We start from the raw sequence: 19,696 nt of genomic DNA on the forward strand, positions 1-19,696 counted from the left end.
AGTTCTTTGCTGGAAGAAATTCAAATATTAAAAAGGAATAAAATTAGATTTAGTGTAAATGGAAGTTTCTCTCATAACTACATTCATGCCATGGATCAGAAGGAAAAAAAAAAAGCAAATGCTCGGTTTAATACTTCTTCCTTGTTCTTTGTGCTAGGGGGATTTATAATTTTACTCTTTGCAATGCTAACAGCTTGGAAATATGAGAGGATATCAAAAGTTAAGAAATCACGATGCTTCATTAATGGTCTTCCTCTGCCTTTGCATCCTCATTGCACTGGAGCAGGCAATTCCATATTGCTGCATGGGCAGGATGTGGGGCAGTGCGTCCTGGGCAGAGGCAGACAAGGAATTAAAATGTTAGATGCAACTTACAAGCTGTTGCTAGAGAGTATAAAGCTCCTTAGTTATTTTTATTAAAAGCATCTTGAATGAGCCAGCCCACAATTCATAAACTGCTGTGTAATCTCTGGTATCCTTTGCCAGAGGCTGGCCAGCTGCCTGTCTCCTGGTCCCTGAATCCCTACTGATCTGCAGGTTTGTAACTGCTGCTTTCACATCTTCCTCCTAGCCAAACAATTTTGGGCCTCCGTTTAAAAAGCAGCAAACCAAAGTGATAACCATATTTTAATAGCCATAGATGGTGTAAAGCAGTAGTAGAAGATGAAGGAAGATACTGGCCATAGTACGCGGAAATGCATTATTTAGGTCCAAGGAAGCCTTTCCACCTTGCGCAATCCAGTTAGCAAATATACAATACGGAAAGTTTTGTCTACTATTTGAATTTGTAGCTGCATAGGAAAGGAGGTACACTGCTTGCTTTGATAATAGGATTCTGAAATAAAGTTATTTGACATGTTCCTTCACAACATTAAACTGTGATACTCCTCTGTGAGCCCCTCTGAACTAGTCTAAGGTGAATGCAATGCGCAGAACTATTGTTTCTAGCTCTCTCCAGAGCTAGACCCAGTGTCACTACTTTGATTGCAGTATTGTTTCAATCTCTTGCTTTTACTGAAAGCATAGCAACTGAAAATTTTTAATACATGCTTCCCCTGTACAACAACATAGACTAGAGAAAAAGGCAAGGTATCAAGCTGCTTTTTTTTATGTTAGGAAGAGATCAGTATTCAGGCTTTGCTTTCAGAGCTTTCCTAATCCACCAATTCCCTTATGTTGGAAGCACAGAGAAGCAACACAAGAGCTTTGCAGTTCTCTCTGTGCTGGGATAGGAGTACCTTCTTTAAGTAGTCTGATTTTGCCCAGGCCTTGTTCCTTCTGTATTCAGGAACTGCTGTCACTGCAGCATAAACTGAATGCATTACACTTACAACCATAGCCCCTGGCACTTGTGTAACCTATATAATTGGTTCTAAGTACATTTGCTTAATTTTTATGTATTGATAGTCTACATTTATAGTAAGTACACTTTCATTATATTGTGACTAGATAACTTCTAGTTAATGTACTTCAGGCATTGTGACATTTTTCATTTCTGCCATACCTGATGGCTTTCCTTTTTGTATTCCCGTTTGTTAAGAGTCTGGCTTAGTTCATTGACATTTCTTTAAAAAATGTAAACCTGCAAATCTATTTATTACAATGAATCATTTCCAAAAAGTACTAAAAGCATTAACAATTCTTTTCTCTTTTTCTGCAAGTGGTCTTACACTTTAGAGAAACCAAACACTGGCAGCATATATAATATTGCTTGGTCTATTGATGGCACTCAACTAGCCGGCGCATGTGGTAATGGACATGTCATTTTTGCCCATGTTGTGGAGCAGCACTGGGAGTGGAAGAACTTTGAAATAACTTTAATTAAGAGGAGAACCATGGAGGTAATCTTTATAGTTCAGAGCTGTGCATTCTCATTATTTGCTTTCTAAGGCTTTTTTTAATACAAAATGGGTATTTTTAATCCTTGACATAACATTATGCTTTTTTTCCCCTGTGTATATATGACTGAAAGCATTTAAGATCATAAAATGGCTAGATTTAGCAAATGGTATAAATAATTATAGTTGTACAGAAGATCAGATCCATGTAAACTAAACCATACCCACCAGATGGACCAGGATTACATAACTCAGAAGTACTCTATCCTCTAGAAAAACACAAAGCTCATTTGAAGAGCATGTGAAATTAGCTGTGAGAGGCCACTTACAAGAGAGAACATTTCAAGTGTAATGAAGATGTTTATGCTGAAAAAAATACAAATACATCGGCAAACCCAAAGCATCATATTAAATAGTATTACAGTAACTGTCAGCAAAGGTGAAGCTGCATAACTAGGTTTGGATAATACAGAGTAGTTTATTTAATCTGAATTCATGAGTTGTTTGAAGCACTGATGCATTTTGTGGTAGCTAATACTTTAGTAAGGTTTACAGTATACCTGTTGCTAATGAGCTACGATGAATTTTGCTATCTTAGGGCATTTCCAGATAAATTTGGTGGCTGACTATAACTGTAAAGAGTTGTAATGTGCTTTTCTGCACCACATACTGTATTACAGCCTAGAATCAGATCTCTCAAAGCTACAGAAATTTGTCATCATATAATATACATCAGGTACCTGCATGGTGCTTCCAGCTGAGTACTGAGCAACAGGCATTGACCTCAGTGGGAGCTGCCAAGTCTCAGCACTGCTGGAAATGAAACAGTCCCCTACATGTGGTTTCTGGAGCTTAAGTTTAGGATCCTTCTTTTGAAAAATCATGGCCTGAATCCACATTTAGGTTACCAAATATCTGGGAATTAATACAAAAATATGAATTTTTACCTTCTAATTCACCCTCTGTGTTCTCAGACACTGACTCACAACATTGACTTTCTGAACATGGGGATAATATTTCCATTCTTACAGATTTTCCAGATTACACATTCAGCATTGGATACTTGGCCAATATTTTAAATATCTAAGTCAAGTTCTTAAATTCCTAATTAGGCCCTTAAATGTTTTTTGGAGTCTTGATTCTTTTAATCTTGACTATGTAACTGGGAAAAGTTGTAAACAGAAATGCTGTATTGCAGTTTGATCCAGTGGGTGGGTTAACATGAGTCAGTGTCTGGGAACACAGAAGACGAATTAGCAGGTAGAAATTCATATTTCTTCTTTCATTCCCAGACATCGACTCGTAAGAGATGGGCTCTGTGAATAATCTCCAGGGTGTTTGAATATGCAAACAACTGAGGAAGTATAGCTGACCCTTATTCAGGACTAATTTTTTATTTTATTATTTTATAATAAGTGTTTATAAATATAATGAAGGAAAATATTACCTACAAAATTGTTCAGGATACATTCCTTCTTTCTGAGTACTACAATAGCTAAGTTAATTATGGGCATACTGCTGCAGTGGACATAGAAATTAATATGCCTTTGGAAATAGTTTCTAGGCTTTCATAATAATTGAGTTCAGTCCTTGTTTTGCAATTCATTGCATAATGGAGAAAATGGAAAAGAAGCTACCACATTCAGAATGGTGACATCTTAAGAAAACTCCAACCACATACCCAACAAAATAAACCCCAAATAAACAACCAACCATCCTCCCTGTCATACAGTATCTCCTTAGAGTTCAGCTGCCTAAAATCTTCACGCTCAAAAAAACTTTGTCAGTTACAGGCAGACTATGATTTTCTTGAAACATTGTTTGAGTAAATTTTCACAGTAATGGCAAAGGTACAGCCTGTTAGAATCATAGAACCATAGAATAGTTAGGATTGGAAAGGACCTTAAGATCATCAAGTTCCAACCCCTCTGCCATGGGCAGGGACACCTCACACTAAACCATGACACCCAAGGCCTCGTCCAGCCTGCTCCTGAACACTGCCAGGGATGGAGCATTCACAGCTTCCCCTGGGCAACCCATTCCAGTGTCTCACCACCCTAACAGGAAAGAATTTCCTCCTTATATCCAATCTAAACTTCCCCTGTTTAAGTTTGACCCCATCACCCCTTGTCCTATCACTACAGTCCCTAATGAAGAGTCCCTCCCCAGTATGCCTCTAGGACGCCCTTAAATACTGGAAGGCTGCTATGAGGTCTCCATGCAGCCTTCTCTTTTCCAGGCTGAACAGCCCCAACTTTCTCAGCCTGTCTTCATACGGGAGGTGCTCCAGTCCCCTGATCTTTGTGGCCCTCCTTTGGACTTGTTCCAGCAGTTTCATGTCCTTTTTATGTTGAGGTCACCAGAACTGCACACAATACTCCAGGTGACGTCTCACAGGAGCAGAGTAGAGGGGCAGGATCACCTCATTCAACCTGCTGGTCACGCTCCTTTTGATGCAGCCCAGGATACGGTTGGCTTTCTGGGCTGCGAGCACACACTGAAGCTGGCTCATGTTCATTTTCTCATTGACCGGCACCCCCAAGTCCTTCTCCGCAGGGCTGCTCTGAATCTCTTCTCTGCCCAACCTGTAGCTGTGCCTGGGATTGCTCTGACCCAGGTGTAGGACCTTGCACTTGGCATGGTTAAACTTCATAAGGTTGTCATCAGCCCACCTCACAAGCGCGTCAGGGTCCCTCTGGATGGCATTCCTTCCCTCCAGCGTATCAGCCGAACCACACAGCTTGGTGTCATCAGCAAACTTGCTGAGGGCACACTCAATCCCACTGTCCATGTCAGTGACAAAGATGTTGCGTAAGACTGGTCCCAACACTGATCCCTGAGGGACACCACTCGTTACTGGTCACCAAGGCCATCTCCTAAATTTCCCTTACTTCAGAGTGTGGTACCATTAAAATACGTGCTAGAGTTATTCAACATCTAGGTAATGTATCTATCCAAATCTTGGATGTTGCTGAATTGTTTTGATGGGATCACTGCAATATTATATTTCAAATATTTAGATAGTCAGCAACTGAACTGAACACTGAGTCTTAAAATGGGAATTTTCACACTTCCCTGATCTCAGATGGTTTTCTCAACCGCATGTGTAGTATTCTGCTTATACCTTATGTATTCCAAATACATGTTAATTACTGCTTTCTTTTAAGGAACTCCATCCAGTTCTTCATTGTTTATTCAGAGTTTATAGAACCTTTGAGTTTTCACCACTGCTGTGAAAGTGGCTGTTCCTACATAGATATGTTCTGCTAATGGCATGGTAGTACCAGCATGTACTTTTAATAAGACAGAAAATGGTATTTCACTAGTTAGTTTTCATTTCAGTTATTGTCATTTTATTCAGCCACAGTTTTCTTTTGATTAGGTGCACAATGTCATTAATGATGCAGTAGATCTATTGGAATTTCGTGACAGAGTTATTAAGGCCTCTTTGAACTATGGGCATTTGGTTGTTTCAACTTCTCTTCAGTGTTACGTGTTTTCGTAAGTAAAATAAATTCTTGAAGCTGTCTCAAGTTTAACAGGTGTAAGGAGTAGCAGAAACATTGTTTAGAGTACTGTAGTTAATTTTTTAATTTTTTAATTTTTAGCTAATTGAGATACTCTATGGAACCTAGCATCGTCTACAGCAAACTGTTGGAGTATTGTTGCCCTCACCCTGTCATCTTTTCAGCTTCTTGCTGGTGCTATGCCTGCCTGTTCGTTTGGCTACAAAAATTTGGCAGCCTTTCTTTTTATGTAGAGGCAGCAGGAATAGTGGCTGGGTGTATCTGTGCCTCCATCTACGGACTCCTTTTTTTCAGTATTGCTTCTGGCATGCAGTTATTTTGGAACAGAATAGGAAGGATTCAATCCTGCATCACATTTTAAGAACATGATACTCTTTCATATGCTGATATTTAAACTTTACTCCTAAAGTCATTTACCTCTTCAATGTCATGACTAATGCTAAACAGTAACACAGCCTGTAATAGAGCACACAGGAGAGGGGCTCTTTCTTACCTCCAGATGACTGTAAAAGAGTTGAACCACAATTCAGAAATATTTAAAAAACACATTTGTAAGTATGATTTTGCTGCTTACTAAGACTTCTAGGTTAGCCGCTGGTAGTGTGAAGGGGTGCAAACATGAAAGCAGAAGTGTTACTGGATCATACTGCATAGTTGTCAGTGTTACTTGGCTTCCCAAATGCTATTTTCCTTTTGAAGACCTCCCTTTTTAGGAATGTTAGATGATTAAAATGTGTATGTTTTACTTAGCAAATTCAACTTTGTATTTTCAATAATATGTGAAGATGAACAGTCTTAATGAATGATGAGTTTATTTTTTCAGTGTAAAGAACTGGAATACACCACTGATCTTTGACCTGAAGGAAGGAACAGTTAGTTTGATTCTACAAGCAGAAAGGTAGCTACATTATTGTAATGCTCACTATTAGATGTGCATGTGCGTTTCCTCAAACTTTGCTCTGTAACATAAGCACATATTGAAATACTAGAAATAGGTGTAAAGTATACAGTATTTTTAGGTAGCATGTGAAGGCTTAGCTGGTATATTTGCCATAGGTCTGTGATGTTGGTAATGAATCTTCCGTATGTTATGTATGTTTATATTCTCATTTACAGGAGAAAGTATATTTTCTGACATTGTGCTAACATCTGGGGGGGGGGGGGTATGTTCTATATTACTTTTTTAGCTGGAATATATTTTATATAAATTATCTTTTGTCTCCAGTTTTTATTAAAAACATGCCAGGTATGCCAGATAAAAAGAAAAAAATTTTTTTTACATATTTGTATTTGCAAGAAATTACTATTTTTTCTCAGTTTAAGAAAACTTTCATCTGTAATACCTGAAAATCATTTGTCAAAGAGATCTTCAGGTGTGCTTTTATAGAAGGTCTTTCAAAGCGTTAAGAGCAGAAGTAAAAAATCTTGAGTTTTTGTTATAGTATTCATTCTCATGGACAAGTACTGTTGGACAACTATTTCAGAACATGGCAGCACAATGCTCACTGCATTTTTGAGTCAAGCACTTATGTCCTAGCCTGCAGTATTGCAGTGGAGAACAGGTAAACAAGTAGACAGGATTTTGAAGATCAGTTTCTAGATTTGGAATTTTGCACTGCCAAAAGTAAATTGTGAAAACCTGGCACATATTCTTCAGCAGTGAAAGTGATCCACAGAATTGAAGCTATGGTTTTGGTGAAACCAGTCAGCCTCGACAGTTACATGTACAGACAATGGTTTGTTAGAAGTGTCTTCTATTTGCTTTACATTATAATGTAGACATACTAAGGAAAATAATACAGGTAATACTATTTCAAAGCTAGCTGTTAACCATTAAAGTTGTTTCTAGCATATATACACACACAGAGTGTTATCTCATGGGGTGATGTATGGGGAGTACTGTCTGCAGCTTTATGCTTTGTCATCAGGAGTTAGAAGATTTAAATTGTATAATACCTATAACAGATAAAATCATAGTGATTCCAGGTAGTCAGCATTTCTCATGGAAAAAGACCATGTTCACATTAAAATGAAATCTTCCATAAAAAGCTTTTAGTATATCAGGTTTGAAATGTAAGGCTTAGAAGTTATGTAGCTTAACTCAAAGCAGTTGCAGGATATTAGACAGTTGCTTTCTACTTGTTGAAACTGTCATCATGCTCTTCTGTATTACTTAATGATTTACCTTTTTGTTGGGGTTTTATTTGTAGGCATTTTCTTCTTGTAGATGGTGGAGGACTTTATTTATATTCATATGAAGGAAGATTAATTTCCTCTCCAAAATATCCAGGAATGAGAACAGACATTTTAAATGCCCAGACAGTATCTCTGAGTAATGATACTCTAGCAGTAAAAGACAAAGCTGATGAAAAAGGTAAGTTCTCTGTTCTGATAGTTTCATGTTTACTAATAATTCGGTATGAGATTTTCAGCATCTTCACATGTAACTTTACTTAGCATACTAATGCGGGGAAAAAAATGAAGCATAAACGATTTATTTGTGATATAAATTAAATAGTTATAAAAATGAATTAAAATGATGAGTCTTGCTTAACAGTGATTAAGAAACTTAGAGAATGATTGATATGTCTGTGAATTTCCAGTTGTGTGTAATGAATCAAAGAACAGTTTGCAGTAAATACTTGAACAGTAGGTTTTCGCTCTCTGATGTGGTTTTCTAAAGAAGTACTTCAGCAACTTTTTCTGCTTGACTCCTGCTCTTAGAAACTTCCAATACAGTAATTGTGGTTAATTTTAGTTTTCAGATGTTCTTTAGCTTTTTTGGGAGCTGTATTTTTACAGCATGGAAGTTTTATATGCAGCTGATATGACCGTAGTTAGGAGTCTGCAATGTTCTGTCTCAGTGTTGTGTTCTTGAATACTTTTGTGCTTGAATTTTGTGTTTTGGCATCAGAACCCTGTAATTTTAAAACAAAACAAGGTCAAATGAGCTTCAGGTAGGTTTTGACATTAACAAGTGGTACAGGAATATCTTTTTGTCAGTCAGCGTTTTTCCTTTTCTCTATGCCTTGAGGCAAATGTGTAGATTTGCTAGTGCAACAATTTAAATTTTGAGTGTCTGGAAGAGACAGACTCTTCCATTGCTGGAAAACTCATGGCACTATGACTTTTGACTCCCTAACTATGCCATTTATAGACTGTACAGATATGACAGTGCAAGGCGGCAGTGCTATCTGTAGCTGCATTTCTCCTGCGATACAGCCAGTAAGGAGATTACTGGTCGGAGCAACTGTTTGCGGGAGGTGCTGTTATTGCAGAGTGAAACAGTGAAAACTTCCTGCCTGTGGTTCCAACTGACACTAACTCAATCTACTGTCTATCTGTAACTGCTCTCCTAGACTTAATGATTAGATTTTAAACATTCAGAATTTTAGAATACTTTGTTTTGCAGCAAAGAACCGCCATATTTATCTACTTTTTGCTATAGAGAAAAATCTTTCAGTGTGAACTACAAAAGAAGATCCCTGGCAGGGAGTTAGTCCTTTAGCACTGATTACTTAGTTGTTTTCTCAACATTTAACCTGCAAGGTAAACTACTTGGTGAATGAATAAAACCTTTCTAACAATCCGTTAAAATATTCCTGCCCAAGCAAGTGAAAAATGAGGTGGGGTTTTTCTCCCTTCCATATTACAAAGCATTTTAGCTATTCCATATAACTTTAATTCTTTTTCTTGTATATCCTTATCTTCTGTGTGAGGATACTTTAACTATTTTTAAAGGCAGTATGTATTTTTAAAATAATTGTTTAGAAGTAGTAATATAACTGTAATGTGTATTCTATTGTTAAGGAAAATTACTTCAGAAAAATACTATTCTCAAGCACCAAGACATAAAAGCTGTAATAACTAGAATGGATTTTAATCAGCAAAAATATATTTCAGTGTAAATTACTGAGCAAAAAAGCGCAATAGTTTACAAAAGAAGGTTAAGTGATAAACTGTATTTTATTTCTGATCTTGTTTTACTCTGTGTGTCTATATTAGGGTGCATGTATGTATATGACTTAATACACATAATACAGAGACTTTGTTTTATTGTTGTATGGACACCTTGAGGCAGTCAGAATAAAAACAATAGAAGTATTTTAAATAAATTAAGGTTATAGATAAAATTAATCTGTAAGTGTTAACTGCTGTCTGTGTGCATGCATATTTAAGATTGTGATAATAAACTCACTCACTTGCCCCTTTCTCCTGCCCATTTTCCTGAACAGACTGAAAAGCATCTCCATCTCCCAACCATTCCTATGAGTGTCCTAAAAATCACGTCAGCTGGTTTTATACGCAGGCTAATCTTCACCAAGCCTGTGATTTAGAGAGGCAGGGTTTCTGGCTATGTTTTCCAGTTGAGCTCTCCAAATGATCCTGTTGACAGCAGCTTCCATCAGGGCAATGAGTAGGGGTGGGTTTTTGTTTTTTTTTAGATGTGAGCCCCACTAATAGTGATAAAATACCTTATGATATGCTAGCACATGGGAAAAAAGATGCTTGGCAAAGGAAGCTATGGCTTATCTATGCCTGTTTATTCTTCTCAATTCGCTCCAGCAGAAACATTTTTTTTCCTTTGCCCTATTTTGAGGGCATAATGTGCTGCGTTATAGAAGTATCTATAATAGCTCAGTTTGAAAAAGGAAGCAGTTTATGCATTGTGGTATGGAGCTCTCTACAAGCTAATTTACTGTTGAAACAAGGAGATATATGACTTGCTGTGCTTCAGTGTTGTTACCTGGATATTCTTCCTCTTTTATTAAAAAAAACCCACAAAACTGGTACCTCTGTGCTTACAGCCCTTCAATCTCTAATGAAGCTGAAGAGGGAGGTGAGCCTGTTCTCAAAAGGGGTCTGGTAACCTTGCGAGTGGTTATTCCATGATGTTAGAACATGTGTTTGAAGACACGCAGTAACTGTTCTCTTTCTCTGAATGTTCAAAGTGAGAGAATGCCTTTTGTTTATATCTTTAATTTATACATTTAAAAAAGAGATATATTTTGGGTTCTAAATGATTGTAAAGTGATGTGGAGTTTTTCCAGATTTGGGAGAGCGGTGGGACGACACCAAAACAAAACCGAACACCAAACTTCTTTTCTGAAATATCTTAATAAACATTGTAGATTAATGAAAAATGTTACTTGTCAATTAGGTATAGTGGTTTTCTTTAAAACTCTTTTAATCTTACTTCGTACAGCTAGTATAGTAGCAGTAGAATTGGCTTGTATAATTAGATCAAAATAAATTTCATGCAGGGAGCTCTGCATAAAAGTGAGAAAAATAACGCTTCTCAGGAACAGCTAGTTTTCTTTCATATATTTAGCCTGCTGCCAAGACCAACATGTGTGCAAAACCCTTTCTTTTCTTCCTCTGCAAACTCAACCCATGCTTTCTGAGCACCTGCTTTTACAGGTTTGTTGGGTTTTCTTGGTTTGTTTGGTTTTTTTTTTGACCTCAAACAAACATCCTGCATCCTGGTGAAAGATGCACAGCAGCATTAACGTGTTAACATCGCCATCCTTTGGAATGATGGTGTATATTCATCCTATATTGTATACTTACAGGTAATGTGTTGAAACTACAGGTGAGAAGCATTATTGAACAGCTGAAATGTTTCTGTCACATCAGTGTTTTCTAGGAACTAGCATGGAATCATGTGCTTTAAGTTACAGCTGATGTTCCTCATAATGTTACTGTAGGTTTAGATACATCTGTCTGAATTTTTGTGTATATTATTTGCAGACTATTTATAAAGTATGTATGGATGTGTGTGCATCACGTGTGTGTATGTATACATATAGACTGAAACACAGAGAAACTATTTTTAGACAATTTGCAAATATGAGTCTTCACTGCATATCTCAGAAATACAGATGATGATGGTTTTGGGGGTGTTGAGAAGATTTTTTTCTGAGGGTGGGACAGCAAAAGAGTGAAACAAATGCAAAATCAAATAATAAGATTCAAGTATATCTAGGTAAAGTAAATACTTTTTGAGGAAGCCAGTTGTAAATTTATTAATGACAAGCAGAAACCCTAAACTGTCCTGGAAGAAAATAGGCCTAGGAATCACAGAATTAAAAATAAAAAATAGAGCAATTATTAACAAAATACAGAATTCTTCTGAAGAATGTTTTTCTCAGTAGTTCAAAGGACATCTTTCTATATATTTGATTCTAATTCCTGTAGGAAAATGTATCAGTTAATGGTATTGTTTCCTCAACTTACATGCTAATCAAAGTTGTGGGTTAAGATTGAGTAAATCTGTCAGCCTTGGTAACATTAATTTATTCAGAATGAAGAGATAGAACTCTTGCATCAGATAGAACTTAGTATCATTTCTGTAAATAACCATTTGAGCTGTGACAGGAAGTAAAACCTTAGTTTTCTCAATTCTTTCAGTCCATAATCTTATATTTCAATGGCTATCTATGCTCTGAAAATAATATTTGAGGATTTTCTCAGGTCAGTCTGATTGCAAAATGAGACTGTCCCTAAGCTCAGCAGACTATGGTGGTTACATTTTCCCCAAAGTAATAGTCTTTTTTCACCAGAGTATGAAAGTCACTGGTAAATCTAGCACACACTTGGCGGTAAATGATGCTCTATAAAGGAAAAGAACTGCTTGAAAACATCTATTAAGAACTGTTGCTTTTAACTAATAAACCATATAATTTTTTTTCTTCAGTTATCTACGTATTTGAAGCTTTATCTGGAAAGCCATTGGGTGATGGAAAGCCTCTAACCCATAAGGTAAGGTGAAGGATATAATGTGTCTTTTTAATTATATTTTGAAATTAAGAATCAATAGTGGGTTTCCCCAGTAATGGGTCTAATAAGCTATTAAAGGTTTACAGTCTGAATAGAAAGGAGCTTGACAACTCTAGCTGACTCTTATATAATAAAAAAAAACCCAAATTCTTCATGCAGCATTGATGTACAAAGGGACATACTATAAGTTGTGTTCAGTTACTGGCATGTTTCCTGTGCACATAAGAGTTTGAAACTACAGGTAAATTGTTTTGTTATGCACTAAAACTGATCAACTGAATTTCCTGTGCATGTACTCCAACTTTTATCAGCGCTGACCTGTTGTCAATACTGAAGAAAAGAAAAAGAACATCAGAGAAGTCTGTCTTCAGTCCGAGCTTTTACAGATTTTACTTAAAATAAAAATTGTTGCCTGAACTGCATTTTACTTTTCTTCACTCCCCTGCTATCCAAAAAAAGCAAAATTAGTCAGCATATTTTTAAGAGAGAAAGCATCTTTTAGGCAGCTTTTGCTTTGAGAATGCCACCTGTATTTCTGTAGTTTTGTAGTAAATTCCTGAACTGCTCTGTTGCAGTTTTGGTTTAATCTGCATGAAATTCATTTATAGAATGCCTCATACAAACAGAGAATACACAGTGTCTTCATGGTCCAGTTTTTCAAGAGTTTTGTGCCTTGGTCTTTAGTAAAGCATTCATTCGTTTGTATATCACATGCTTGCTGGGATACAAATATTCAAACTAAAACTCAAGATATTTTCTTTTTCCTTTTCAGACAGAAATTGTAGAGATAGCTTTAGACCAGAAAGGACTTACAAGTGAAAGAAAAATAGCTTTTATTGATAAGAACAGAGATCTTTACATTACTTCAGTTAAACGGTTTGGAAAAGAACAGAAGATTGTCAAAATAGGTAAGAAAAATTCAAAATAATGTTTAAGTACAAGCTGTCAGGAAAATAGATTTTTTTTTTAGTAAAGTAGTCAAAATTTTTATTTTAATCATAAAATTGGACTTGAAATATTAGAAATAGTCCTGTGGCTTTCATAAGATAGTGACAGAAACCACTTTAGTACATTTTATCTAAGTCCTGATAATTTTTATATCAGTTACATGTAAGGTGCTGGTTGTTGCATTCCAGAGCAAGCAGCTAAAAGGATATGGGAGAAGGATGTATTCCTCAGAATTATTCAATACAGAATTTTTCAGTCATTTTTCTTGCAAATGCAGAACTCTGAAGTTCATAATATTTTTAATTAAAAGTTGAAATGCCGTAAACGGGTGCCTGATCCAGTAAGTGCGAAGGTGCAGTCTGACCATTGAGTTAATTTTTATTTCAAGTCTTACAATTAAGTGCAGAAAACTTTATTATGAAAAGAACTTTCAGAAAGAGAAGTGAATTTGGCTGAAGGTTTGTAAGAGGTTACCTTACAAACTAGGTGGTGAAAAACAGTCCTTATAAAAGGTCCTAAACCCAAACAATAATTATGCTTTTAGTACAGTATGAGAAGTGTCCCTTGGTTTTGAATTTTCTTGTGGAAATGCGTATTATTCTGTTATCTTTAAGGGACAATGGTTCAAACTTTGGCTTGGAATGACACATCTAACATTCTTTGTGGGATTCAAGATACGCGTTTTACAGTCTGGTACTACCCCAACACAGTCTATGTAGATAAAGATCTTTTGCCAAAAACTCTGTATGAAAATGAGGCAAGGTAATATATCCTTTTTGATCAAAGTCATAGTAGTATATATTTTAGCTTTTTTACTCATTCTTTAAAAAAATTATGTTAATTTTGGCAATTAAAGTAGAAACTAGTGTGCAACTTTAAAAATTCTTTTCATATTACTATTTATGATTAGGAAATTAGGAAGAAGTGTTTTATAGGGTATATCATAAAGTTTGGAGTTGAAATGACGATACACAGTTTAAGAGTACAATAACATCTTGATGCAAAAGCAAAAATAATCATGTCTCATGAAATATTGCTTTAGTAGTTTGTATAAAAAATAGAAAAGATCTGTTTAAAGTATTGAGATACTGGGTCACAGATAATATTATTTCCAGTTCAGCATGTTTACTTTACATGTTTACTTCAGCCTGTATGCATTGTGAAATTCTTCATGAAGACTACCTGAATTAATTATATCCTCCTAAGAGTGATGAGAGCCCAAGTATTTTTTACTGGAAAATGTATTTGAAAATTGTTTCACATATACCCAGCTGGCATTTGCCTTACAGCCATTGAATGTGGTTAACTATAACTTTATTCCTAGAGAACATTACAACTGCCTGTTGGATTCAACTGTTAAATAACTAGGTGGTTAGATTCTTACATACTCTGAAAATGAAGTATAATCATGTTGTTATTTTGAAACAAAGATTTCTCTAAATTCTTAATAGTATTTTCAGTAAGAAAGAAGTGAATATTAACTTACCTTTCTTTCTCTACCCAGAGAATTTAGCAAAAATCCCCAGATTGTACATTTTATAGGAAATCTGATAACAATTAGAAGAGCAGATGGTTCACTTATTCACCTTAATATTTCGCCTTATCCTGCGATTCTTCATGAATATGTTAGTAGTTCTAAATGGGAAGATGCTGTTAGACTGTGTCGCTTTGCAAAGGTAATCCTAATTCTTTGGAATGTTCAGATGTAATTTCACTGTAATATTTATGTTTTCCGGTATTACTTTAATAATGATAATTGCATATCAGATGTTACATCTCATCTCCATTCTTGTGCTCTGTTGCTGATTATTTGGGGGTTGGTGATGAAAAATTGTATTTTTCATATTTATGTCATATAACATAGACAATTTTGCAAATTTTGCTCTACATAATAAAAATTCTTATTTTTATTCATAACAGAGTCCAGATTGATTGAACACAGGTACACAGAGAAGTTGGTAATAAGCTTAGATTTTCAGGACTAGGCTTTAATATAACTGATTAAAAATTATCTGCATCTCCACAGTTGCCTTGTATTTTTTCATATTTTTATTTCACTTGGTTTTGTTTTGTTTTCCTTTGCTTGCTTTTGTATGTATCTAGGCAACAGCAAGAGATGAGGTGAGTCTGGCAGTCTTTTAAACAGGCAAACAAAAATCCCCCCACAACCCTGCTTCCTTTCCACCTTTTACTTCTAGAAAAGAGTTTAGCACTTTCATGTGATTATCATAACCTTAAATATGTATTTCATATATTTTTGTATTTGCGTTATTAAATCAATACAGATCCCAATAACTTGGATTGTATAATGACTTTTGAGTGGTACTCAAAATAGGTTTTTATTCCAGTATTGGGCAGTGGGTACTGGGATTTCGAATTTCAGCTACAGCATTATGTCAACTTTTTTGAGTTATCTAAATTCATCATCTTCAAAAATAAAATGTCTCTGTCAGGTGGCAATATACAGTTCAAAGTATTTCCAGTAAGTAACAAGAAAACAGACTATCTGAGGAAAGAGGGAATAACAAGAATTGCTAGTGAAAAATTTCTAGAAAATTTGTCAGGCTGAACTTTCAGCATTTTACTACCTTATTTTCTAAATAATACAGAAGTGGGAAGAGAAGCATGATGATATTATGAGCATCATTAATGAGCATCTCTGAACAATGTTAGTTCTCCCTAATTACAGGCTACCAGCAGGAAGATTTATATTACCCTGAATCATGGTAAAGAGTAGGAAAACACGGCCAGAGAAGGAGCACAGGCAGAGACGGTGATAGTGAAACCACAGCCTTGGGCTAAATTACTGTATGTCATTAGCTTCAGTGGGTCTTATCAGTTTTGTTTCATACAAAAGCGATTGTGAGACAGGGCATGGGAGTATGTTTTTAGACCATACTCAGTGTAGCTGTGTATTCTGATTTAGATCAATAGTAATCCTATGCTGCCTCTAAAAACCAATTCACATTGCAAAGTGTTTATTTTCAAATTTGTTATTGACCATAGCAAGGTTGCAATATTATTATTACTACTGATTTTTCCTAATTCTTAATTCTAAATATAAAATGTACTGAAAATAGTAAAGGAGACAGAACTTTTGAAGCTCTTAACAGCCTCATCAGGTTAATTGTTCTACCCTTACGCAATTATTTTCTTTTCACTTTCATTTGTAGTATGTTTATAAGTTATTATCAGCATCCATGGTTCCGTGGTTAGCCAGGTTAAAATAATTTTTCTAACTACAGCCACTGCTTTGGTTTCCAGCATAGTTCCACAAGTAGTGACAGCGAAACCGATGATGAGGTGATAGAGTGATACTATGCAAGAGTTCGTTACTGGCTGAGATGCTAAAAGCTAAGGATTCATTTAGCCACACTGGCAGTCTCAGCTGCTCACAACATCAGTGCTTTTGTAATGAAGGAGTTCTGAGAAATAACTAAGTAGCGAGTTTCTAATACGAGGCTTAGATCAAAAAATGCCGAAAATCTCACACTGAGAAATGTTGTATTGTTATAATTATTTTAGGACTTGTATACTTCCTGTGAGAAGTATTTTTAGCACAGTAATAAATATTTTAGGAGTTTTAGGAGTTGCATTTCTGTTAAAATTCCAGGATCAAACTATGTGGACATGTTTAGCAGCTATGGCAGTTGCCAACAAAGAGATGGCTACAGCAGAAGTCGCCTATGCATCAATTGGTAAGGTAAGAAAAAGGACTTATTTATTTCCAGTTAAATTGTTGTAAATCTAATTTTAATAATTACTTTCTCTTATTAAATTATTGTACCTCTCATTAACAGATTGACAAAGTTCTGTATATCAATTCCATCAAAGATCTGCCATCAAAAGAATCCAGGATGGCTCATATGCTGCTCTTCAGTGGAAACAGCCAAGAAGCTGAAACCCTGCTTCTTCAGACAGGCCTTATTTATCAAGCTATTCAAGTCAACATTAATCTTTATAATTGGGATAGGTAGTATTTCTTCAAACACAGTATGTTTATAAGCAGTCTTACTGAGGTGACTGTAAATTATTCAAGACACTTGCTTTATTGCAGATACTTAGCTGACTAATTTCTTATTTGTAATTGCCCAGAGCTGTAAAAGGATGGATTAAATCATATGCTGATAATAACCAGTGAAGTAACTTTCCGTCATATTTAGAAGATACGAGTATTCTGTGATTAAAGTCCAAAGCATGCTTGGAAGTATTTTTAAATAACATTTTGCTTTTTCATTATTGTTAACACAGAAACGTCTTTAGTGATACCTCAAGCTGTATGTGACCCTCAAAGAATTAAGGCTATTTTGAAATGTCTTGTTGCTAAAAATAGATACGTGGCTATTCAGACTCCCAGCACTGTGTAGGTGGATGAAGTATGAATTAGGCCTGAAAAAGCAAAGTAGGAATTTCTCCTTTAAACAAAACCGCACATTTTCTAACAGAATCTTCTGAGGCCATTTACTACTAATTTCTCTGCTATTATATTTTTATCTTTGTGGACAAAAAGTTGTGGGTTTTTTTCTCCTACATAACTGTTTTTTTATTATGTTGCCTAATATGTATCATCTAAAAACTGTACAGATCAATCACAGAATCATAGAATGAATCACAGAATAGTTTGGGTTCGAAAGGACCATAAGATCATCTAGTTCCACCCCCCCTGCCATGGGCAGGAATGCCTCACACCAAGTATTCCTTATGCCATTGAGAACAAAGCAGATGGGAGAGTGTTCAATTATGCTAATCCAATAGCTAATCTGTACCGCTTACTGAATATTCATAAATGCTGTGTAGCATACACCATAGATATGTACTATGACTCTGTTCAGAAGCGATTCCTGACTGTAATGAAATTATTAAAAATTGTTACTTTTGCCCCTTTATATTGAGAGTGCTGAACTCTAACTATTCTGGTTTATTTTCTTGAACTAAAAAGACTCCTATTGTCAAATTCTGATGATACGATGAGGTTGTCAACAGAAATAGTTGCTAGCTATTTTTCACAGTATGTATCATAAAGTAGATGGTCTCCTTCACTGGCTACTTTTATTAATCTCCTGTGACTGATACTAATGTAAAACTACTTGACACTATAGATTAGAAATCTTTGCCTGCAGCTCAAACACTTTTCAGCGTATTGTTTTGCAAAACCATGGTGATTGTAGTTGCGCCAGAGCATTTATATAGCCTGACAAACCCATTTCTGTTTTATTCCAGGGCCCTAGAACTAGCAGTAAAGCACAAGACACATGTTGACACAGTCCTGGCTTATCGACAAAAGTTCCTGGAGGACTTTGGTAGGAAAGAAACAAACAAAAGATTTTTGCAATACGCAGAAGATGTAAGTATTCCTCAGAATTATTCTCGCAGCTTTAGGTCAGTCTGTTCTCTGTAGCTGGTTTGGGACAGTGGGGGAAATTGTTCTGATATTTTTTTTCCCTTGGTTCAAATGTGGGTACAAATCTTAAGATTTTGCATCTGAGTACAAGTCCATAGCTTGATGTGTGGCTACTTGGCTAGCATTAGCTGTGCATGTATTTTATTTGAAGGCACAAATATGGTATGTATATATTTAGTAAATGGCAAGAATTACATAAACGAAGGCATAGTTCTTTCCTGTGAACAGGGAGGTAGACAGGCAGGTTGAATGTGTACCTCTAAAATGTCTTCAGTATTTTAACGTATTTTTATGGATAGTAGCAATAACAAACTTTGAAGATATCCATATATACATATTAAGAGTGAGCTATGAATTGTTCTGCCAAGTATGATAAATAGCTAAATATACAATTTCATCCAACCTCTGGAAACCATCTCCATCATCAGTAGGTCATTTTCATTTACTAGCATTTCACAGATCTTAAAGACTGAGGACAGATCTTAATAGTTCATAAGACAGAAGTAGCTTAGATTCTGCTCAAGTACTTCTGCACATTTTCTTTATGAGAGGCATCCACATGTGCACCTTAGACAGCAATTCCATTGGGTAGCCCTTACATCCTTCCTGCTCTTCCCCTTGCTCTGTTGCTAAGCGTTCTTAGGGTGAAGCTAATGAAGAGAGATGTGTACTTTGACTGTCTCAGATCTTTGCATCCCGCTGATGAATGAAGAAATACATCAGAGCTGTTAGCTGAGATCATTTAATTGGACAGTGCCTATTACACTTTCAGTAAAGCTTAATATCTAATGTAAGTCATTAGATGTTAGCAAGTCCAAGGATGTTTCATTTCCTAAACAAGAATAAAAGTCTGCACAATATCTAGCTCTGCAATGAACCATTCTGCAGTACTTTACCTAGAAAATACAGGAAAATAGCAGAACAGATTGCAAGCACTCTTACTATGGAGCAGTTTTGACTGCTATACTGGAAGTATGTCTTCTACATAGTTTAAATCCAATATTGAGAAAAAATGATGTTAATCCCCTGATGCTTCTGAAAGAGACTTTGTAGATAATACTGTCTTATCTTGGAATCATCAAGAAAGCCATGGTTTCTGGAAGGTTTCCTTAGCAATAACACCTTGTCAGTGACAAATTGTGAGCAGTGGAGCTTGTTTCATCTCACACTCAGTCTTGAAACTTGGTCTTGAACTGCAGAAT

General features: G+C 35.8%; 1 protein-coding gene across 1 annotated transcript in view; it reads left to right on the top strand.

The window, feature by feature from the left end:
• Positions 1 to 19,696, top strand: part of IFT80 (intraflagellar transport 80) — a 52,976-nt gene that overhangs the window by 29,948 nt on the left and 3,332 nt on the right. Inside the window, exons 8-18 of the mRNA XM_061452629.1 lie at positions 1,662 to 1,841; positions 5,221 to 5,339; positions 6,189 to 6,263; positions 7,576 to 7,739; positions 12,063 to 12,127; positions 12,918 to 13,053; positions 13,708 to 13,855; positions 14,598 to 14,769; positions 16,707 to 16,796; positions 16,894 to 17,066; positions 18,314 to 18,437. Coding sequence (XP_061308613.1) covers positions 1,662 to 1,841; positions 5,221 to 5,339; positions 6,189 to 6,263; positions 7,576 to 7,739; positions 12,063 to 12,127; positions 12,918 to 13,053; positions 13,708 to 13,855; positions 14,598 to 14,769; positions 16,707 to 16,796; positions 16,894 to 17,066; positions 18,314 to 18,437 — 1,446 coding nt within the window. The remainder of the gene's footprint in view (positions 1 to 1,661; positions 1,842 to 5,220; positions 5,340 to 6,188; positions 6,264 to 7,575; positions 7,740 to 12,062; positions 12,128 to 12,917; positions 13,054 to 13,707; positions 13,856 to 14,597; positions 14,770 to 16,706; positions 16,797 to 16,893; positions 17,067 to 18,313; positions 18,438 to 19,696) is intronic.

This window comes from Pezoporus flaviventris, unplaced genomic scaffold (assembly GCF_033815535.1).
Source record: "Pezoporus flaviventris isolate CSIRO_AGI_PZ_B2104156 unplaced genomic scaffold, CSIRO_AGI_Pfla_v1 ptg000013l, whole genome shotgun sequence".
Taxonomy (NCBI): Eukaryota; Metazoa; Chordata; class Aves; order Psittaciformes; family Psittacidae; genus Pezoporus; species Pezoporus flaviventris.